This window comes from Prionailurus viverrinus, chromosome C1, assembly GCF_022837055.1.
Source record: "Prionailurus viverrinus isolate Anna chromosome C1, UM_Priviv_1.0, whole genome shotgun sequence".
NCBI lineage: Eukaryota > Metazoa > Chordata > Mammalia > Carnivora > Felidae > Prionailurus > Prionailurus viverrinus.
This window is the reverse complement of record NC_062568.1, coordinates 57178414-57204012: the sequence shown is the minus strand read 5'-3', so window position 1 is coordinate 57204012 and position 25599 is coordinate 57178414. Positions and strand designations below refer to the sequence as shown.

The window sequence follows — 25599 nt, the reverse complement described above, 5'->3', positions numbered from 1 at the left end:
AAAAAAGGAAAGAGGGGCGCCTGGGTGGCGCAGTCGGTTAAGCGTCCGACTTCAGCCAGGTCATGATCTTGCGGTCCGGGAGTTCGAGCCCCGCATCAGGCTCTGGGCTGATGGCTCAGAGCCTGGAGCCTGTTTCCCATTCTGTGTCTCCCTCTCTCTCTGCCCCTCCCCCGTTCATGCTCTGTCTCTCTGTCCCAAAAATAAATAAAGGTTGAAAAAAAAAATTTTTTTTAATAAAAAAAAGGAAAGAAATCTTGCCATTCACAACAACATGGATGGACCCTTCAGGGCATATGCTAAGTGAAATAAGTCAAAGGCAGACCAAAGTTTATGATCTCACTTATATGTGGAATTTTAAAAAATAAACAAAACCCCCTAAAACCCAAGCACACAGACACAGAGAATAGATTAGTGGTTCCCAGAGGCAGGGGATGGGGGTGGGTGAAATGGATAAACAAGTCAAAAGATACAAATTTCCAGTTATAAAATAAGTAAGTGCTGGGATGAACAGTATGGGGACTATAGTTAATACTGTATTCCATATTTGAAAAATGCTAAGAGATTAATTCTAAAAAGTTCTCGTCACCAAAAAAGAATTGTAACGGGGCGCCTGGGTGGCGCAGTCGGTAAAGCGTCCGACTTCAGCCAGGTCACGATCTCGCGGTCCGTGAGTTCGAGCCCCGCGTCAGGCTCTGGGCTGATGGCTCAGAGCCTGGAGCCTGTTTCCGATTCTGTGTCTCCCTCTCTCTCTGCCCCTCCCCCGTTCATGCTCTGTCTCTCTCTGTCCCAAAAATAAATTAAAAAAAAAAAAAAGAATTGTAACTGTGTGGTGATATTTTCACTAGATTTACCGCAATGATCATTTTGTGATATATACAAATATGATATATATTATATATATATATATATAATATATATACAAGTATGTTGTATGCATGAAACTAACATAATGTGATATGTCAATTACACCTCAATAAAAAATTAATCCACTAAAAATTTTTAAAAAGAAAAAAATCTTGGGGCACTGGCTGGCTCAGTTGGTGCAGTGTGCCACTCTTGATTTCAGGGTTGTGAGTTTGAGCCCCATGTTAAGATGCAGAGATTACTTAAAAATAAAATCCTAAAATATATATATAAAGAGAAAGAAAAAAATGTTGAAAGCAGCCAGAGAAAGCTAACATATTGTATACATAAGGACAAAAAAGGGTATGACTGACTACTATCTCGTCATCATAAATACTGCGAGCCAGATTTAATCTCTGGAAATGATGAGCCAGAACTATGGATTTAGGCACATCCGGTACACCTGAGGAACTAGAAGGTATTAAAAGCAAGTCTACACACTAACTGAAGAGAACCTTAGCCCTCTTTCCATGCTCAATTCTATAAAGTTAGCAACCAAACTTACACTCCACAGATAGAAGACTATAGACTTTCTCTCTAAAAAAACAGCATCTCAAGATAGAAGACCTACAGATATGAAGAATTAAAAATCTCTCAGAAAAATGACCCAATCAGGTCATCCTGCTACAAAACCTATTGGTCAATAAACCCTCCCTACTCATACAAAGCTTCCAGTAAGTGTTTCACTGCCCGGGCGCCTGGGTGGCTTAGTCAGTTAAGCATCCAACTTTGGCTCAGGTCATGATCTTGCAGTTCATGAGTTCCAGCCCCATGTGGGGCTCTGTGCTGACAGTTCAGAGCCTGGAGCCTGCTTCTGATTCTATGTCTCCTACCTCTCTCTGCCCCTCCCCTGTTCATGCTCTGTCTCTCTCTCAAAAATAAATAAACATTAAAAAATAAAATGTGCTTCAGTGTCTAAAGCATGTACATGAACAAAGCCCAGCATCACCAGATATGTGAAGAGATACAAACAAAAAATATAAAGAAACTGGTAAGAAATAAAGAAATAAACTTCACACAAAAATAATACCACTATTAAATATCCTAGGATAGCAAACTAAAAATGAAAAAAAAAACAAAACACAAAACCCTCCTGGCAAAAGAAAATACTATAGCTAAAAATGAAAGAAAAAAATGGATGGATTCAAAGACAAAGCTGAAGCAATCCTCCCAGAAAAAGACCAAAAAAATTCAAAGAAAAAAGAAAACTAGAGAATCTATCCAAGAGGTCCTGGTTCAAATGATGTGAGTTCCAGAAAAAAGGACAAGAAAATCAAGGAGCTGAAATTATCAAAGAAATAATTCAAGAAATTTTTCTAGAACTGGAAAACATGAATTTCTGCATTAAAGGACATACTTTTGACCAAGCACCTGGCTCAAGGAAGAGCCACACCAAAACATATTGTAATAAAATATGTTAAATGCCAGGGATTAAAGACAAGATCCTAAAAGCGTTTAGGGGGAAATAAACAGGTTACTTACAAAGGATCAGGAATCAGAATGGCATTGGAATGCTCAGCAGTAACACTGGAAGCTAGAAGGCAATGGAACAATACCTTCAAAATTCTAATAAAATGATTTCCAACCTAGAATTCTACGTGCAAACAACCAAAGGGAAGAAGAGAATATGCAAGGTTTCAAAAATCTGCCTACACATTTACCTTTCCTCAGGAAATAACTAGAGAATCTGTTCCACCAAAGCAAAGGAGTAAACCAAGAAAGATGAAGAGATGGCATACAGAAAGCAGAGCTCACAGGACAGACACAAATGGAATTCCCACGATGGTCAAGAAGGTAGATTCCAGGATGACAGGCATCCAGCAGAAAGAGAGAGCAACTATCTTAACAAAAGAGCTACAAAATTTCAGGGAGGATGTCTAAATAAAAAAATAATAACAAAAACTTGTATGTGAAAATAATGAGAGATCTGCACACCTCTGCTGGAGAGTATTTGGATGCTTCCACTAAATACTAAAAAACTAAAGATATAAATCAACTATTAACTCCGGTGAAAACAGAAAATTGTATAAAAGAAGAAATGTAATCATGGAGCCTTCACAGCTGTGAATAAAATTTACACAGTCATACTGTAAATAATGAAATAACAATCAATCCCAAAATTGCAGTACTGTCTATCTAAGTTAGGATGGAGTCAGGGAAATGTGAATATTTTTATAGAGGTAGAGGGTTGGGTCATTTAAAAGAGTTAATGCCTCATCTTCTATGATACGAAGTCAACAGGCATGCCTGGGTGGTTAAGTCTGTTAAAGCGTCCAACTCTTGATTTCCACTCAGGTCATGATCTCACCGTTTGTGAGACGGGGCTCCGCACTGGGTTCTGTGCTGTCAGGGCAGAGCCTGCGTGGGATTCTCTCTGCCCCTCCCCCGACTCATGCCTGCTCTCCCTCCCTCAAAATAGGTGAACACACACACACACACACACACACACACACACACACACACACACACACAAAAGGGAAGTATTAAATACCTAAAACTGAAAAAGACAAAGAACCAAGAACAAAGAACCTATATTTATTATATAACCTTACTTAGAAATACAAATAAAACAAAACCTGCGATAAAAAGCTGTAAGATAAGGATCACTTCTGTGAAGAATGAATATAGGGTTGGAAGAATATAGGTTGGAAAAGTTCTACTACTTTTCATTACAGGTCGGGTAGAACAATTTGGCTTTGGCAACTCTGACCATGGATTACATGTCTTTTTCTTCTTGGTTTGTAGGAATTCTTCACATAATTCTCAGTATGAATCTTCTATGACTTGCCTCTTCACTCATCTTACTGGTGTCATTTGAACATAGTTACATTTATTAAATCTTTTCACTTTATGGTTAGTGCCTTTTGTGGTACACTTATGAAATCTGTCATTCTTATTAAATATTTATTGTTTTACCTTTCATATTTAGATCTTCAAGTCACCTATTACTGATTTTTGTATGATGGTAAGAGTTGAGGGTCAAGAATCATTTTTCCCCATATGTATATTCAACTGATCCATCATCTATTATAAAAGACTATCCCTTTCCCCACTGCACTGTGGAACTACCTTTATCATATATCTAGTTACTATATATAAATGGATCTGTTGCTGGACTCCATTCTGTTCCATTAGTCTATTTTTCTTTTCCCATGCTACTATCATATCACAGTGACTTAATTCCACTCCTCGATATACACCTAAAAAAACTGAAGAAAACCTGTACCAGAGTTTTCAAAGCAGTTGCACCAGTGTTAATTCAAAGACTATTCACATCAAAAAATAGAAACAAGTCAAATATCCAACAACTGATGAACGGATAAACAAAACTTAATACATTAATACAATGGAATATTTAGTCATAAAAAGGAATTAAGTACTAATATATGCTATAATATTCATGAACTGTGAAAACATTATGCTAGGTGAAAAAAAAACACACAAAATGGTACATATTGTATATTTCCCTTTATAGAAATGTTCAGAATAGGCAAGTCCATAGAGACAGAAAGCAGACACAAAATGCTGTATTTGTATGAATCCATTTGTATGAATCCATTTGTATGAAATGTTCAGAAGAGGCAAACCCATAGAGACCAGTAAGACTAATGGTTGCCAGGGGCTAAAGTGTAGGGTAGGAGAGCAGAATGGGGAACTGCCGCTAACGTGTAGGGGGTTTCTTTTTTGGGTGATAAAAATATTCTCGAATTAGAGAGTGGTGATAGCCACATAATTGTGATATACTGAAATCCCCTGAAATGTACACTTTAAAATGGGCCAATTTTATGGTATGTGAATTATATCTCAATACAAAAAGATTTTATAAAAGTTTCAAATTATTGAGGAGAAAGGAACACAGAAGGAGGAAGAAAGCTTGGTAAAACCTAGTATATAATCACTTATATACTCAGATACATAGTTATACACACATGGCAAGCACACACTCAGACTTTCAAAGCCTTCAAAGCAGATTTGGTGGGGCAAACACTCATGAGGTATTTTTTAAAATATAAAAACAACACAGGCACATGGAAAAAAAATTTCATTACTGAAACATAAATTTCTCCCTCCCATGCTAGTCCCAATATTGAGGCAACCATTTTTTTAAAAACTATTTTTAATGCAATTTTTGAATAAGCAATACAAACAGGCTACTTTACTTTCTTATTATCTTTCTAGAGGTTATCTGTCTACACTAACAAATCAAACATACAGACTTGGTTCCTTCCTTCTCATACAAAAAATAACATTATGCAGACTATCCTGCACTTCTTTCTTTTCTCCTAATAGAGACTGGGAAATTCCTAATCAACATATAATAAATTCTTCATTCCTTTTTTCTTTTGCTAATTTCTTTCTTTCAAACAGGGGCAGAGTATTCTACTGTATGTATGTACCTCTATTTCAATAAGTCCTTTATTGACTCTGCCATGAATGATGAAGAATTTAGTTCACTGGCACCACAGCTTCCCCTTCTTCCTGATATATTCGCATTTTTTATTTTACATTTTTCAAATGGTTACCTTACCCTTAAATATACACAATTTTTAAGTTCTTTAAACCATGTGTGACTCCTCACTATATAAGAAAATAAATCTTTATATTTAGCTCCTTTTCCTGACATGACAGCCACACAATAACTTTTACATCAGTCCATAACGTTTACCTTTACCTTCTATTTGTAACCCTACAACAGAGTCACAAACTCATGCCATAAGGATCTGGGACAAGTAAAATAATCAGGGAAGCAGGCTTGGGCTAAGATAAAAGCAGCAGAACATGATGGAATAAAAGTTCTCTCTCTCTACAGTCAATTTTTGTATTAGCTGTGAACACTGAATTAAGTGAATGCTGAATCATCGCCACTTGGGGAAATACACAGTTAGGGTCCTGCAAGCTTCTCATCACATTTTTTGTTAATTAATACATAATCTTGTTTTGTATAAAAGTGTGTTTCTGTTTTAAGATGCCTTATTTAATATATATTGTTGATTCATTCACACTGAATTCACAGCTAACAGTACTATAACTCATGCTTGAACAAAGCTTACATAATAACACATGTATTTTGTCCCTAGGGCATATCACAGCCTTCTTGTGCTTAGAACACTAGATAGCAACTCAGCAATACTACCCCTGGGGGCCATTTTAAACAGCAAAATTACCAATAAAAAGCACAAAAAAGTGAAAACATGGCACTGAGTAAACTGTGAAAAGAACACTTGTTTAAAGTATGAGAGCTGAAACACGGAGTGTTGTTTTGTTCAGCCTCAGGCAGCTCAAATTTTCCAACACTGCACATGCACAGGTCCTTGAATGATTGGCAAAAGCAATCTGAGTTTTGATTTTGAGGTTACAAATAAATTTTAGCAAGTAGGTGAATTTGCAATTACAAAATCCTCAAATAAAGAGGACTATTGTATGTGTGTTCATTATCTATCAAATCAAGCATATAGATTATATTGTGCAAACTGCAAATCCTGTATAGCCTACTGTTATATATATATGTGTATATACACACACACGCACGTATATATATATATATATATACATATACGCATCTATACATATATATGTACATATATATAAATATAACTGAACAGTCAAAATTTCAAAGAATTTAAAATTTAAAAGAATTAAAATCCTTCACTATAATTACACTTTAATAGATTCACCATGTATTTTTAGAACTGTATGACATGTGAAAGTTTATAATTGTCATTATCTTCCTTATGGATTATTAGTCCTTAAAGAGTATCTATCTTTGTACCATTCAGGCTTTTGTTCCTGAAGAATAGGCTTAGTACTATTGCTGATGCTAGAAATATAGCAATGAAAAAAAAAAAAAAAGACTTAACTCCAAGGCTTATGGAGTTTAACACTGTACAAGAAAGGAAACAAACAAACAAATATCTAGTAGTATGTAAGGAAATAGAAAATTAGAAATTAGGTGGAGAAAGGGGGAGAGTGATATAGCTATCTTCTTACATAGAGCAGACAGAGAAAGCCTCTTTGAAGAGGTGACACCTGAGCAAACATCTGAATGACGGATGGGAGAAGTATGTTTGAGACAAGTGGCAAATATAACAATGTGGGCATAGTGGAATGGCTGTTAGTTGAATAAGGTATTTAGTCTAAAGTTAGATCAGAAGGTCTTATTACAGTGTGATGAAGACATTTAATTTTATTTTAAATGTGATGGGAAGTCTCTGGAAGGCTCCGAGTTGGGGAGAAACTGATCTCAAATTTATATTTAATTGTTCTCCATGATTATCTGAAATATCTTCTTTTCAGTTATTTCCAATCTTTGTCATTTTTGGGAAATGCTTCTTGTCAACAGTCTATAGATGGAGTCTCATTTGTTGTGATAATATATACTTGGCTTTATGCTTTCCACATTATGTAATAGCTTAAAATAGAATTTTTTGTTTCTTTTTTCTCTCTCCCTCACTTTTATTGGATTATTTCTTTTTATTCCACCTTCTACACCCTGTCACAGTAATTTAAAAGTTCTATTTACAGTATCTCTGTTGCCTATACTTATTACTTTCCTACTTTTAAGCAAACATACCTCAGTATAGACAAATTTATGATTACTCCATACTCTTAAACAACTTTCTTACCTTTCTCCCATTCCTCCTCTCCCAGAGCATCATCACTATCAGAATTGTGATCCTTGTGCTTTTACTTCCACATTATCAACTCCTGGTTTACCATTATTAAAATTGCCTACCCAACAATACTGCATTTCACAGGCACATTATCACCAGCAATTTGTATAAAATCATTGTAACAGTCATTGATCAACAGTATTTTACATTCTGTAGCTTCATCTATATTTGTTTTTAAATTTAAATGGATATTTTAAAAATGGAAGGCTCCCCACAAAGAACAGTAAGCCAACATTAATTCATCATCCAACACAGAACCCATACTCAAATTTCCTGAGCTGTCTCAAAAAACATTCTTTATAACTATTTTTCTCCCAATTCAGGAGCCAATTGGGATTCACAGATTCACAGACTGCATCTGGCTATGTCTCTTTCACTTCAATCAATCTAGACAGAACAGTTCCTCCACATCTCTTCATTCTTCATGGGACTGAATACTTTGAAGAGTCCAGGCCAGTTGTCCAGCAGGATGTTGCAGGAGTATTTTATCATGACTAAATTCAAATAAAATTTTTCCACTATGGAGAAAGAAAATTCCACTATGAAAACTATAGGGCTTCCTCTTGTTGCATCTCCTCAGAGTGCACCTAATTAACGTCAGACTGTCTGTGTCACTACCAATAAAAAATTTGACCTTGATTATGGTGGTGACTAACAAATCTCTCCATTTTAAATACCCATTTTCTCTTCTGTAATAAATAACTCATCTATAGGGTGAAATTTGAGACCCTGAAAATACACTAGTCTCTGAAACATTTCACTAAATGATTTTAACATCCACTGATAATCCTTGCCTTAAATGATAATTATGCTAGGGAATACTGAATGTTGACTTCCTGATTCCACATTCCTTCTACATTAGCTGACATTCTTCCAAAAGACTACCACATAACAACAAGCATACCTAGCTTGGTTCCTAAGTACCATTCCCCACCGAAATGAAGCACAGCTCCCTCAGAGAAAAGTCCATTCACATTCACTGAAGAGACCACAGTGATATTAAAGAAAGATGGTAGGGGCTTGTGTACACACAAGCAAAATTTCACAAAAATGATTACATCTCTTAAATCTGGATAAAGAATATGCAAGTATTCTTTGTACGGTATTTTCAATTTTCTATAGGCATAATATTTTTTCAAAGTGAAAAGTTATTTAAAAAATAGGGGCTGGGTGGGAAATCCTGCAGGAATACACAAATATCAGTTTGAGTATAAATATAATTAATATAAACAATATAATTAGTATAAATATACACATGAGTATAGAGTATCATCATAATACTAAAAATAGAACATGTAATCTCGAAACATCAGGAAAAACTCCATCTGTCCAATGGAAAGCAAGGGATAGAAGGAAATAAAAGTAAAGTACAATTAGAAGACACTGGACAATAGACAGCAGAGCCAAGTCAGAAAATAACAATAGTTACAATAAATATAATGGACTAAACCCACCATTTAACAGGTAAAAACACTAATATTCTATCAAAAAAGACATGCAGTTGGGGTGCCTGGATGGTTAAGTGTCTGACTTCAGCTCAAGTCATGATCTCACGGATCATGAGTTCAAGCCCCGCATTGGACCCTGTGCTGACAGCTCAGAGCCTGGAGCCTGTTTCAGATTCTGTGTCTCCCTCTCTCTCTCTTCCCCTCCCCTGCTATCAAAACTAAACAAACATTAAAAAAAAAAAAAAAAAAAAGACATGTGGTCTAAAAGAAATACAATTAAAACGAGTAAAAATAAAATAGAAAAACATATACCCATATATCTAAGACAAAAATGAACCAAAAGAAGGCCAAAAATAGGAAGATTTGAAAAAAACAAATAATTAAGGAAAAAATAACTAGTTATAAAAAGAACAGAATAAGATGTATGCATGTAAAAATATAGCCTCAAAATATTAAGCAAATGTTGATAAACTGCAAGCTGAAATACATAAATCAATAATCACAGCTAATGATCTTTTTTTTTTATTGAAGTGCAGTTGACACACAATGTTACATCAGTTTCAGGTGTACAACATAGGACTGGACAACTCTATATGTTATGCTATGGTCACCACAAGTGTAGCTGCCATCTGTCACCATACAATGCTATTACAATACCACTGACTATATTCCTTATACAGCTAATGATTTTAATACACCACTCAGGGAAAAGGTCAAGCTGACAATACAAGGAAATATCTAAGATCTGAACAAATAAAATTAAGAGTTATTAGATATGAAGTGTTTATAAAATAGGGCGCACTTCAAGAATTAATGTCATACAAACTGTATTTTCAAAATGTAATGCAATAAATTAGAAATCCGCAACAAAAGAATAGCTTAAAACATCCCACATTAATAACCCTTGTGTTAAAATGGAAATAAAGGTAGGGCACCTGGCTAGCTCAGTAGTTGGAGCATATGACTCTTCATCTTGGGATTGTGAGTGTGAGCCCCACATTGGGGATAGAGCTTACTTAAAAAAAAAAAAAAGTAAAATAAGCATTATAATATGTAGCTTTTTGAATCTGGCTTCTTTTAAAAGTCAGCATAATGCATCCATTTGAGATTCATCCATGTTGTTGCAGGTCGTCATCAACTGCTAAATAGTATTCCATTGTACAAATATATATATCACACTTTTTAATCCATTTCTTAGATGAGGAACATTTGGGTTGCTTACAATATTTTGAAAATTACAAATAAAGCTTTTCCTTCCTTTCAGATCTGACAGCTGCTTATGTGGTATAAACACTCAAAACAATATAGAGGATTTCCATTTCTGAAGGCCCTGACCAATAAAAAGAAAAAATACATATATGAGGTGTAAGAAATAAAATGATTTTTGAAAGAATATTATTTGTTAGAGAATCAACAAACTATTACAACCAAAAAACAACAACAACAACAACAACAACAACAACAACAAGACTGCTACGTACAAGACCAAATTATAAAACTCAAAAACCTCCAAGGTCACCTGGGTGGCTCAGTTGGTTAATCAATCCAACTTCAGCTCAGGTCATGATCCTACAATTCCTAAGTTTGAGGCCCCCAATTGGCTCCACGCTGATAGTGCAGAGCCCTCTTAGGATTCTCTCTCTCCCTCTTTCTCTTTACTCTTTCTCTTTCTCTTTCCTCCCTCAATTAATCTATAAATTCAATGTATTCAAAATAAGAATTCTACTTGAATCTTTTAAGGATAAAAATACAAATAAACCATTATATAAAAATTCCCAAATGTTAACAAGCAAGTGAAGAGATACTCAAATTTTTTATGAGGGAATAAAGATCCATAAATAACTAACTCAACCTTCGAAAAGAAGATTAAAGAAGAGACTTGCTTTACCATATAAAAAAAAACATACAAAAATACAACAGTATTTTTTTTTAATGTGATACTGGGACAGGAACACAGACCACTAGAATGTAAGAGAAACCTCAGACAGATCCACCTAAAGACATGGCAACTTAACATACACGATAACGGTGGCATCACCAATCAATGGAAAAATACGGATGATTTAAGAAGTCTTGTGGAGAAAACTGGTTCACTAGATGGTGAAAAATAAAACTGGGTCCCTATCAATACTATATAAAAGATAGGGCCTAAAGTGCAAATATGACAGTAAAACTATAATATTAACAGAAGAATCTGTAGAATTATCTTTGTAGCCCAGGGGTGGGGAAGATGTATTTAACTCTTAAAATACCTCATGGTCCACTGGACCCAATTTCAGTGTTTGAGCTTTTTTTGAGTAGTTCTAGCTATTTGTAAAAATTGGTACTTTGGGACTTTTATTCTTTCTTAGAGCTCATCCAAAGCATAAAAATAAAATTTATTTTTAATAGAATAAAATGCATTCTATCTGGTCATTAATCACCAAACATCCAATGGACCTTTTCATAAATTTAAAATACATTATGTGATCTTATGGATCTAATTTTTCCTATATTTTGTTATTACATCATCCTCGAATTACTTCATCATTACTCATCATTGTTCATCAATTATTCCCAACTATGCTGAAACAACCAAAAATCATTAAAAAAATAGAATGATGATACGATAGGCAGAATAATGAACCTCTAATGATGCTCACACCCTAATCCTTTACAACCTGTGAATGTTACCTTATATGGCAAAAAGGACTTTGTACATGTAAGGGTAAGAACTTTGAATTGGGAAAATTACGCCAGACTATCCAGATGGGCATGAGCCCAATTCTAATCACATGAATACTTAAGTGAAGAACCTTTCAAGACTGATCAGAGGGAGATGTGACTTCCAAAGAACAGTGAGAGAGATGTATGACTGCTGGCTTTGAAGATGGAGGAAGGAGACCACCAGCCAAGAAATTTAGGCAGGCTCTAGAAGCTAGAAAAGGCAGGGAAAATTATCCCCACCTAGAGCCTCCACAGAAGGAATCCAGTCCTCCACAGACCTTGACTCTAACCCTATGAGACCAATGTCAGACTTCGGACCTTCACAACTTTTAAGAAAATAAATGTCTGTTGTTTTAAGCAACTCTGGTAATTTTTTACGGTAGAAATAGAAAAACAATACAGAGTTAATGACCTAAAAGAGTGACGCAATAGTGAAATAAATTATCATCTTTCAGTTATCTTCTTGTCTTGCCCAAAGTACTGCACCATCTTCCAAGAACGTATTAAAGACTGGAGACATCACTGCAGACTGATTTTAGATTGCACTGACTCCAGTGGAGAATCAAGAAATTCTCATCTTCCACCCAAGATGGTCAAGAGAAGAAAATGACAGAAGACATTTTATAATTAATTATAAGACAAATCAGAAAACAAAGATAACACCTCTAGATTCTAAAACTGATGGCAATGACCATATAAAATCTCAGTCATTGAATGTTATTACCCGAGATGAATTTTCCCAAATTCAAGAATCAATGAATCAGATAACGCATTTCTAAGGAAAAAAAGGAAACAGAATTTTCATCAGTCATTTAACTGAAGAATTTCATCATATAATATTCTTCTACAGGAACGTGGACCACTTCATGCTCAAAGGATGCATGACAATATCCTTCATCCTTTATGATGCCTGTGCTGCTTGTGCACCAAGATTTACTTGACACAAAGAGCTTTTTAGTATGTTTAAATTCTTATTGAAATTTCTAATAAAGTTGTTTTTCATTATACTTTTATTCCTGCTATAAATTAATAGCAAAATAACTTAAAATGTAAAAATAGCAAAAGGACCTATTTGACCAGATGGTTCATGATGAGGACTATTTTTCGTAGTATACCAACAGCTATTTAAAACTTTACAGTTATAGGCTCTAAGGCAAAAAAAAATTGGTAAGTTTGATTATAACAAAATTAAAGAATCCTCTACAATGATCCTGTACAATGCTGGATACCATGAACAAAGTTGATAGACATGACAAAATGGGAAATGTTATCTGCACTGTATACAACTAATGTGGAATTGCTATGTAGAATATACAAAGAACATGGGAAAATCAGTTCAGTTTGAAAAAGTAATCACTAATCCTTATTGGAACAATTTATAAGAGACTCCCAAAAAGCCAACAAGCATATAAAAGAAATGTTCAAAATAACTGGTGGTATGAGTGAAAAAATGAGATACTATTTAGATACCTGTTAAACACTATCAAAAATGAAGAATCCAGATAATGCCAAATGTTTCTGAGATGTAGGGTTATATAAATGCTCATGCATTCTGTTGAAAGTGCAGATTAGTTGTATACAACTGCTCTGAATAGCAATCTTATACTATTTATTCAACTTAACTCTATACATACCCTATGACAGAGCAGTTCTGCTCCTGGGAACATAACTTCAATAAATGATCAGAAAGGTCCATAAGAGAACAAGTACATTAAAGTTACTACCGTGTGAGGTAATGGGGAGCTGAAGACAACCTGATGTCTATCACTGGAAGGCCGAACAGATACACTTAATTTTTTTTTTAATGTTTGTTTATTTTTGAGAGAGAGAGAGAGAGAGAGAGAGAGAGAAAGAACACACAAGTGGGGAAGGGACAGAGAGAGAGAGGGAGACACAGAATTTGAAGCAGGCTCCAGGCTCTGAGCTGTCAGCACAGAGCCTGACGCAGGGCTCAAACTCACAGACTGCAAGTCGTGACCTGAGCCGAAGTTGGATGCTTAACTGACTAAGCCACCCAGGCGTCCCCAGATACACTTATTTGCATTATCTGCTGTACAAATAAGAACATATACAGATAGGAACAAGGGTGACAGGGGCAAGGAAGAGATAAAGGACAGGAAAAATAAAAATTATATGATGGGAGAAAAGAACTACAATCTACTAAACTCATTTTTACTCCTGAAACCTATTAAGCTATAACAACATATATTAACGTATATATATTAACACATATATATTATATACACATATATATTATATATACACATATATATTATATATATATAACATAATGCCCCCAAAGCATGTTATGCTGTATTAAAAATCAGATTTATAAATACTTTTTCCCTATACATTATAAAAATTACAGTAAGTAATAATTTGCTTTTAAGCACGTATGTAGGGATCCTTTACAAAATATATTTTAGATCATTTAATACAAGGAAAGAATGTCAAATGAAGATTACAATCTTACTCACTTTTGCTCCAACACTGCAACTGCCAGTGCTTCCAGTGCTCCCACTTGCAACTCCTGTAAATCTAGCTTCCAATAATTCTTGCCTTCTTGGATCCAGACTATGAAGCTCATCCATTGCAACTATTAGGAAAAACAAAAAACAAAAAAAAAAAACATACACATATATATCTTCATATACACACAAACACAAATACATAGACATGGTTAGTTGAGATGTCAATATAAACTTAATGAATCAATTCTACAAACAGATGAGAGAGACTTTAAAATTTTTGTCCTGTCCCACACTCATTTAACAAAAACAATCTACAGTGGATTTCCAACAATTTTGACTGCAATCCACAGTTAGAAATATATTTTCCACACATCAGTACACAGACATATACATACATATATTGAAAAATTCCGGGGGTGCCTACATGGCTCAGTTGGTTAAGTGTCTGACTCAATCTCAGCTCAGGTCATGCTCTCACAGTTTGTGAGATCGAGCCCCACGTCAGGCTCTGCACTGACAGCGTGGCACCTGCTTGGGATTCATTCATATTCATTCATTCATTCTCTCTCTCTCTCTCTCTCTCTCTCTCTCTCTCTCAAAATAAATAAATAACTATACTTTTTAAAAAATTCTACAAATACTTCTTACCACATGCAGTGCACTCGATTATTTTCTATTTGTCTATTAGAAAAGAGAAAACACTGGTTGTGAGCTATTAAATTGATTTCATGAGCCATTAATGGACCATGGGTCCACAGTCTGAAAACACCACCCTCCTAGTAAAATCTCCCTATTCTTAGCTTATACAGAATTTTGACACTAAGTAACATTAGTAATTATTTTGTTTATATATACCTTATATCTGACTATATTTTCAACTGGGTAGAATTCTTTTGACTGTCACATCGCAAAGATTTTTTGGACATTGAATAGTTTTCAGTTTCTATCAAGTACATGAAAAACATACATATATTAAAAAGATCATTGAAGTAACATCTATTACTAAACAATCACTGAAGAATTAAGGGGGAAAAATTAACATCCTCATGCAATTGTTAGTATGTAGACTAAAGCACCACAAACTCTAACTAAAGTGCAATTAAACTTGTAAAATTCTTTTATTTATGTCTGTCAATTCTCTACTGATAAAACCTTAGAACTAATAATAAATGAGTGGTTCTCAAAAGGAACAAGGAAAATACTATCAGAATCCCAAATCACATGTGGACATTTTCAAACTACTCTAGACCCCTTCCACATACTCTGGCATTCCTCTATCTTAAAGGCTAACAATTATTCCTATAGATCTTATCTTTTAAAATTCCTTTCCTTACCTTTCATCTTTATCTGGACATAAGACTAGATGGATAAGGACTATCCTACCACGTTTACTTGCATCTCTGTACCTAAATATATCTTTCCTGCCCACTCTTCTTTCTTTCAACTCAAAAAGGTAATGATGTTTAAAAAGCTAAAGCCTTCAATTTTTGCTTTCATCCTATTCCTTCTTGATATCCAAGGGATCTCACATTTGCATATACAGACCTAAAACTATAGATTCTTAGAAGAAAACAGGGGAAAGCACCATGATCTTGGATTTGTCAGTGATTTCTCAGATACGAAACCAAAAGCACAGGCAACAAAAGAAAAAATAGGTAAGTTGTAATTCATCAAAATTAAAAACTTTTGTGTATCAAAGGACACTATCAAAAAAAGCCAAAAAACAACCAACAGAATGGGAGAAAATTATCTGCAAATCATATACCTCATAAAGGACTAATATCCAGAAATAAATCCTACAACTCAACAAAAAACAAACAGCCCAACAACAAAAAACAAAGAACCCAATTTTAAAAATGGGCAAAGGATATGAATAAACATTTCTTCAAAGAAATACAACTGGCCAGTAAGTACATGAAAAGAGGTTCAATATCAATCATTAGGGAAAGGCAAATCAAAACCACAATGAAGTATCACTTCACATGCATTAGGATGCTTATTACGATAAAACAGAAAATAGCAAGCATTACAAAGGATATGGAGAAATTTGAACCCTTGTGCATGGCTAGTGGGAATATAAACTGGTGCGGCCACTATGGAAAACCATATAGCAGTTCCTTAAAAAATTAAACATAGAATTACCATATGATCCAGAAAATCCACTTCTGAGTATATATACACCCAACAAAAGTGAAAGCAAGAACTGGAATAGATCTTTGTACATCAATGTTCATAGCAGCATTATTCACAACAGCCAAAAAGTAGATGCAACCTTCATGTCCACTGATGAATGAATGGATAAACAAAATGTAGTATATGCAAAGAATGGATTATTCAGCATTAAAAATGAAGAAAATTTTGACAGAGGTCACAACACAGATAAACTTTGAAGACATTATGCTAAGTGAAATAAGCCAAACACAAAAGGACAAATACTATGTAATTCCATTTATATGAGGTTCCTAAATAGTAAAATTCACAGACACAGAAAGTAGATGGTGGTTGCCAGAGGGAGAGGGCCATGGTGGAAGGAGGAGTTAAGTGATCAATGGATACAGAGTTTCAACTAGGGAAGACAGAAAAGTTCTGGAGATGGATGTTGGTGATGATGGTACAACAATGTGAATGTACTTAATGGCACTGAGCTGTACACCTAAAAAATGGTTAAAATGGTAAATATTATATTATGTACACCTTATCACAATTCTTACAAATAATTTTTTAAAAATAAATAAAAAGGACTTCAAATTTTAACATAAAGATTAAAAGGCAAGCAAGAGACATGAAGAAAATATTTGCAAAACATTTATGTGCTATACTATTTCTACTCTTTGGCTTAGTAATGGGTTGATGGCCCACTGAAATTTAGCAAGGAAGATGAGAACCTAAGTCCCTGCTTTGACCCTGACCAACTAATAATGCATTTTGTTTCCGATTGTTTTTGTTTCTTAGATATATAGCTTCCTCTAGACCTCAACACTTCCCCATGAGGCCTACAGGAAGCTATACACTCAAGGAAAAGCAAACAAACAAACAACTAGTTTCTAACCAAAACTCCTTACTAGGGGTCCCAACCTCATTATAGTCCTTAACACCTCCTAACAAGTTTTTATGACATTTTAATAGCAATATATGCAAGAACCCCTGGTATAATTCATAACAAATAATAGATGCATAACAAATATTAGTGTACTTATCTAAATAAAAATGTAACCTTGAATACTAAAGCCTTGTTTCCCAAAATGCAGTCAATGACCAGTAGCATCTATTCTCACCTCAGATGCTTATAAGAAATGCAATATCTTAGGTCCCATACCAAACCTACCAAATCAGAATCTGCATTTTAACAAGACCCTGAGGTAATTATTATGTGCACTCATGTTTGAGAAGCACTACTTTAGAATCTGGGTTCTCAAACTTTTCTGAAAAGGGCCCAATCATAAGTATTTCAGTCTTTGCAGGACAATAGGCAAAATCATGTAGATACTTACATGAGAGAGAAAAACTTACTACAAACTTTTTACTGATAAATTCAGGATATAATAATAACAGTATGATACTTTTTAATGTTATAAAATAGAAGTCAGTGAATGAAAAATAATGGCATTGGGGAGTGGTAACATTTTACTTAATTTGAGTTTCCAATCATCAAAATTTATTGCAAATACTCAACTGATAATGTTGATCAGGTTTTGTGTTTATCTTTGAACTGTTTTGTTGTTGTTGTTGTTGTTGTTGTTGTTGTTGTTTTGACGCATAGGTACTGCTAAATACTGAAATCAACCCACAAGCATATGATTTTAATTGAGTATATTCATTACTTTGAAGGCAGCTACAGAAGTCTCTTGGATTCTTCCTTTGATATTTACCTTTCAATGTGTTATTACACTACAGATTAATCATTTCCAATTGAAGGTTAGGTAGAAGTTCCTCAAATGCACAATTAAGTGGATTTTGAGATAAGGAAACTTTCTTTGCACTTGCATCAATGTCTGAAAAATGCTGCTGGAGCTGTATTTTATGATGAAAAATATATTCATGCAAATTCATATGGGAATGAAGATCTCACTTTGACAATATAAGAAATGTATAAAGCAGCTTGATGTTACTTGTGATTTCAAACATCAGTTCCCACTGAAATGACTTTACTGCAGCTAAATTTCACATGAAAGCACTATTTTGCCTCATAATTTTAGGTCTGATTTATTTAAAAATATTTCCCAATCTCCAGAAAAAGCTAATTTCAAAGCCAATCAGTATTTGACTAGTGGTTAAAGGCCATCTGCTTCATTCAGAAAAATTTCAATCTCAGTCCTAAACTCAAAAAATTGCAAAAAAATTTACCACTGCTAATAAGCCAGTCAAGATATTCAGCTTCTCTATGTCTAACAAAAATTCAGGCAGCTGATGCTAGTTAAATCCATGACAGCAAATGAAGTTCACCACTGACAAACTGATTCAAGAACACAGAATGAATTCAAATTATTTTCTGCAAAGTACCTACTGATAAATAACACAACAAATAACCATAGCTTTGAACCTCTCACATTTGTACAAGCCTTGTAAAGTTGTCCAACTAAGCCTTTTTCTGTTCCACACATATTTTTACCACCATCAGTTGTAGCACATCTTAGCGGATTCCACTTCAGATCGTACTTAAGTGTTTTCTCAACTTCAAAATATTCTAATGTCTGTAGTTGCTCTCCACAGACTATTCACAGAGGTTAACTGTTCTGCCACTTCAAATCTGGCATGGACACCTTGAATAAACAACAACTGAATAGTCTCAATAACATCTGTTCACTCATTAAGAGCCAAGGAAAACCATTATAAATTACTTGCCTTGTTGTTGTTGTTTTTTTTAATGTTTATTTTTGAGAGAGAGAGAGAGAGAGAGAGAGAGACAGAGCATGAGCGGGAAAAAGACACAGAATCTGAAGCAGGCTCCAGGTTCTGAGCTGTCAGCACAGAGCCCGATGCGGGGCTTGAACCCACAAACCATGAGATCATGACCTGAGCTGAAGTCGGACACTTAACCAAATGAGCCACCCAGGCGCCCCACTTGCCTTGTTTTTTTAATACACTATTAATGTTACTTCAAATGTCGTCAATTCTTAAATCAAGTGTTCTTGCCCCAAAAAATCTATGGTCTAAAACAAGTTTTTGTCCGCCCCCCCCCCCCCCCGGACACATTTCTTTGCTACAATCAAACACAATTTAATTAACTCACCATCAGTAAATGGCTTTCCTTGCTTGGCTAACAAATGAACCACTTGGAAACTTATTTTGGTGGCAGTCTCATTTTCAATTTTTATTTTTATGAAGAAATTATGCTGTGATAAGATATTCCATTTTAAATTGACTGTTACTTTAAGAAAATTGAGGGTTGAAAAAAAAGAAATATAGAAATAAAGAGAAAATGGAGAGTTGAGAAGTGTGGTGTATGCTTAGTCTAATAATGTCAACATATATTCTTCTCTAACAGCTACAGTGTCACTGCATAATAAAAAAAAAAATGTTTTGCTCTCTGATTCAACAAAATAATACACACTCCACTGTGCCTTAAAAGTATGCCACTCATAGTCCATTTTTCTTTCCTTTCTTGTTTTGACATGATAGATATGCACTGGTATAAAAAAAATAAAAGAAATATCGCAGGCTGGCAATACACATGGCACTCAAAACACCATCAAGCTATAACTGCAGCACTGAAATTTGTAGTGCACCAAGAGCTGTATGAAGCGCTGAGAATGCCACACAGGGTCTCTGTCACAACTACTCAGCTCTGCCATTAAAATGCAAAAACAGCTGTGTTCCAATAAAACTTTATTTATGGACACTAAAATTTGAATTTCACATGTCACAAAGTATTATTCTTTCAATTTTTTTAACCATGCAAAAATAGGCAGTATGCAGACTTGTTATAGCAAGTACATTTCAAAGATTTTAATCTTTTATGGACTCAAACTATCACTTCTGACACTTATCCAAAAATTTGGTCCTAATTACAAGAGGTGCAATTTTCTGAAGAATATGTAATTTCACTATAATCCATTAAACTCTTTATTATATGATAAATGTTTATACTTTTGAAAAAGAAACAAAAGCCACTATAAAGACCATACCATCCTTAAAGAAAACCTGTCTCTAAATAGAACCACATGACTCATAATTATGCTACTATTCTTACTACTCAATAAAATTTATTATAAACCCAAAATTTCACATAAAAAACATAACAAGATATCACTACCTGAATTAGAAATCACATCCCATTCTATAAAGAAAAATTTTAGGGAAACATAAATGAAAGCCACAATTTTACACAGTTTGTCATGGCCCCTTCTAATAAACATTTCTCTCTCTCTCTCTCTCTCTCTCTCTCTCTCACACACACACACACACACACACACACACACACTCTCACTCAATAAATTTTACTTTTTATAAAACTATAGTCTCCCAAGGTGACCAGTCTAAAAAAAAAGGATGTATTTGGACACAGTATTAGTTCTGGTTAGTCAGCATTACTTTATAATTCTATCACCTTTTTTATAACAAGGAATCTACCTTTTATTGTATCATTTTTAATTACCTTAAGACTTCATCTTTCTTGGCAGATAGTCAAAACAAAATCACGGTATCTAGAAAGCATGTTTTCAAAAGGTTAATACTAGTTACTAAAAAGTAAAGGAAATGAGTTGGTTCACTTAGACCTTCCTAATAGATTCAGCTGCTACTGAGCCATTGCCTCACATTTTTAAATTTAAAACTTCCTGAAGTCTGAAAATATTTTAATTCATTCCAGATTTTAATTGTTACTTTTTATATTTCATCTGATAAGCTGATTTATACAGAACAGTTAAGGTCTTTGTTCTATTAATACTTTTCACATTATGTCTGATAAGGCAAAGAACTCTGATTAAAAACAGAAACACTATGATAAAGTTAGAAATTATTTTCACAAGATAAAATATTCCATTTAAATCATTCCTTTTCATTAGTTTTTTAATGCATTTGAAAATTTAGGACACAAAAAGAATTTAAGAAATCTACACTGTTCAACACTCCAGAATTACCTCCAACTCTTGTCTTTAAACATCCGTTTTATTTTTTTTTTAATGTTTATTTCTTTCTTGCTGAGAGAGTGCAAGCGTGCGTACATGTATGTGCAGGGGAGGAATAAAGAAGGGGAGACAGCATCCCAAGCAGGCTCCACACTGTCAACGCAGAGCCCGATGCAAGGCTCTAACTCAGGAACACTGAGATCGTGACTGAGCCCAAATCAAAAGTCAGACTCTTACCAACCACCCAGGTGCCCCTAAATACCATTTGAACATGGTTGATAGAATATATCTATTTTCATATACAGTATTTTCTTTCACATATTTAGTGAACATAGCTATAATTTTTGTTGAGTATATTGCATTTCAACATTTATTCCATGGCTTGATTTCCAATTTAAAACCAAATATCCTGGGGCACCTGCATGGATCCACTGGTTAAGCGACTGACTTTGGCTCAGGTCATGATCTCGTGGTTTGTGAGTTTGAGCCCCATGTCGGGCTCTGTGCTGACAGCTCAGAGCCTAGAGACTGCTTCAGATTCCGTGTCCCCCTCTCTCTCTGCTCCCTCCTGTCCCCCACACTCAGGCTCTGTCTCTCTCTCCCTCTCAAGCTCTGTCTCTCTCTCCCTCTCAAAAACAAATAAACATTTAAAAAAATCAAATAAACAAATAAATAAAACTAAATATCCTAATTTTTTGGTAGTTAAATCAACATGTTAAATAGCTATCATAAAAGTAGCCCAATTTCCTTCATAACTTTTTCCCCCCCATGAATCTAATAAAAACATCTCCCACATTTTTTCTAATGATTTTAAATATTAGCATTTGAAATTTTAATCCATTTAGAGTTTAACTATCACTAGAATTTTTTCCAAAAGAAAATGTTACACAACTTCTCAGAAATGCAACCTCTCCCAGTGATTTGAAATATTTTTCTGGTCATCTATCATATTCTCACATAACCATGGGTCTGTTTTTGTATTTTATTCTGTTTCATGGAACTATTTCTGAGCCATACACATTTATCCATCTACCTACACAAATACATATGTACTGTACACATATACATAAATATACTCACACCAAATATTTCATGTAGAATGACTTAAAGAGTAAGCATAGAAAGTCAAGTTCCTCAATCTAGAGCACACATTTAATTATACAAGCCTGTGGTTAAAGAGAAGACAAGTCTGATCTAGAATCATACTCCAAGTCAGATTAATACCTCAGCTTATCTTTAAGATACTTAGTCATTTTAAACAGTTTTGTTGTAACCCTTACAGCAAAGAATTCAGACATACTGAGACCAAATTATTCAGAAAAGGAAATATAGATTACATCAGGGGTAAAGCAGAGAGTTCTAGTTTTTGCTTCTCTATCCTATCACGACCTTAGAAAACGAGTAATAATTTAATTTCAATTTTACTCTTACAAATTAAAAAAACAGGGAGCCTGGGTAGCTCAGTCAGTTAAGCATCTGACTCTCAATTTCGGCTCAGGTCATGATCTCATGTTTTGTGACTCTGAGCCTCTCTACTCTGACAGCGCAGAGGCTGCTTTGGATTCTCTCTCTCCTTCTCTCTCTGCTCCTCCCCCATTTGCATGTGCACGCACGAGCACTCTCTCAAAATAAATCAATAAAGATTTTTAAAAAATAATGTCTGACAGCTTTTTTTCCCCAACAAAAATGAACACACAGACAGGTTGTATAAATATGGCCAAGTTCCTTAACCATGTTTTAACTTTTTTTACAGGTAAAATGGATAATAGTTAGAGTTAGTTGTTAGAGTAAAACAAGTGTATATGCAGAGTTTTAAACTAAATCTGTCACTTAGTAAGTATTCAATAAAGTGTGAGCATATATGTATGCTACAATACAACTGCTTACTGAAGATTGACCTATTTTACACACACACACACACACACACACACACACACGCACGCACGCACGCTCCCTTCTAGCTTTCTCCCTGAGGTTAGAATTTCTGGTATGTAAAACGACATGTACTTCAGTGCCTAAATTTCTTCTGTTAATGTCAAAGTAATATAACTCCTATTCCTCTACCTTCATGTTTATAATTACTTGCTGTTTTTAAAACCAATCTCTCTCATGTACACACATGCATATACATATAAATGTGTGTATATATACACAGACACATAAATGTATTTTTATATTAGGCTATTTCTCTCTATTTTAACATATAGTTCTCATTTTAAAGATAACATTGAGACGCTGAGAGATAAGTCATATTACCTTTTGTTAGAACTTAAACCCACTCAGCTAAGCACCCCTATCCCAAAAGAGCAGTAAGAGTATGGTATGTGTGGTGTGTGGTGTGTGTGTGTGTGAGAGAGAGAGAGATAGAACGGGAAAGGAAGAGGGGGGAAAGAAAGAGACAAAACCATGTGCTTGCACATGTAAAAAGGAATGTTTTCTGAGAAGTCTCCAAAATAGGCATTTGGCTGAGACTTGACCTAGTTCACTTTCTTCTTACTACCACAAAGTAAACTGGTATCCTATCCCCAACCTAAGTACTAATTACTTAAGAATCTTTTTTAGTTTCATGCCTTTTCCCATTATTAATGTAATACATGCTGGATGCAATGATACAGAAAACTAAAACTGAAAGGCCCAATACTCCCCGTCTCCCAAAATCCCACTCCTCAGAGGTAACCATTTTGATATACCTTCAAAAGGACAGTGATGATTTACTGCCCCACACTACTCCTTTTTGGTCTGTTCTATCCCAACAAGGCAGAGTGAAAGAAGGGCTACTGAAAGTTACTTCATATGGTCCATGTGCATCAGGGAAATAAATCTCTGACAAGGAAGGAAGTTGCATTCACTCTACATAAGAAGTCCAAGTTGAGCACTACCTACCCATTAAAACACTTCTTAAAACAATGTATTGTAATAAATAAGGATAAAATATCTTAATGTTTACACAGTGATTTCAACATAAGTATTATTTTACCAACATCATCTCTATCATATCCTCAACAAGACTCCTAAAATGGATTTCTGTGGAAATTTATTGTAGCAATACAGCTTTAGGGTTAAGAACATGGGTTTAATCAGACTGAGTTCAAATCCCAGCTCTGTCCTAAAATCCTGGTAATAACACAGCCTACTTCACAGAATTCTTATGCAAATTAAATGAGTGTATATATACACAGACACATAAATGTATTTTTATATGTGTATATATATCTACAAAATGGGTTCATACAGTTCAACCTATGTACTCGATGACCTGAATGGCCTAAAGTATAATCAATCCCCTCGTATCTTTACAAATGATTATGACAGCCATTTTTCAGTTTTCAGTGATTCAAAGAAACTATGGGTCACATCATTCTCATACATCTTTTACTTGTGTATTATCTCAAAGCTGCCAAAACAGAGTGATACATACAAAGCCTTATTAAGTATAAGGCTTACAAGGTAGCATTAATATGCAATGAAATTAAATAAATATATAAGTTTATAATTTATCTGAAGCTTTGGCCCTCAAATTTTACACCATAATGTTCCAGCAAATCTATACATTTAAAACCTCTGACTTATACCAAGTTTTCTTTCTATTATACCAATTTTCTGACTTAACATTTCCCAATATCAAGCTATCTGCCTTATGAAAAAAAGGACATTATCTTTATAAAATAAGGACAAGAAGCAATTTCACTCCTTTCCTTTTTTACCACTGGTCACGAACCCCAAATTACCAACAATAAAGAAAAACACAAAAATGTAAATAAATTGGAGCCTAAAATTCCCACCCATAATCCTACTACCCAAAGATAACCAAAGTCAACACCATTCATGTTTATTTTCTCCCAGTCTTTTTTCTATATACTTTTTATCCAACAACTAACATTATACTTCATAGTAGCCCCTGGCATTCAAAAATGTTTCCACGTTCATAATATCAACCATTTGCAAAAGACCCTAAAAGTAATGATATAATAAAATTATCATTTTTGAAGTGCTGCTAAATGAGACACTTCTATAGCCTCCACCCATTCAATTCTCAGTTTGGGTTTGATTTTCCTTATCTATAGTCATATATCTAGAAAATCACAGAGTTATCCCAACCCCCACCCCCGACCACCAAAAAACTATTTTGTTTTTGAAAAATCTTTCCCCCAAATAAACCCAATTAATAACATTAATAATGAAAATGGCAGTTGCAGTTCTTTGCCATAAAAAAAGCTTCAGATAAATTATAAATTTATGTATTTAATTTTATTGCATATTAATGCTACTACCCTATGCAGTATACATGTTTTAATGAAATTTATTTAAATTTCCTACAAGCAACTTAAACTTT

The 25599-nt window shown here is 34.4% G+C and overlaps 1 protein-coding gene across 1 annotated transcript in view; it reads right to left on the bottom strand.

The window, feature by feature from the left end:
- Positions 1-25599, bottom strand: part of TLK1 (tousled like kinase 1) — a 150395-nt gene that overhangs the window by 92998 nt on the left and 31798 nt on the right. Inside the window, exon 2 of the mRNA XM_047870347.1 lies at positions 14206-14324. Coding sequence (XP_047726303.1) covers positions 14206-14324 — 119 coding nt within the window. The remainder of the gene's footprint in view (positions 1-14205; positions 14325-25599) is intronic.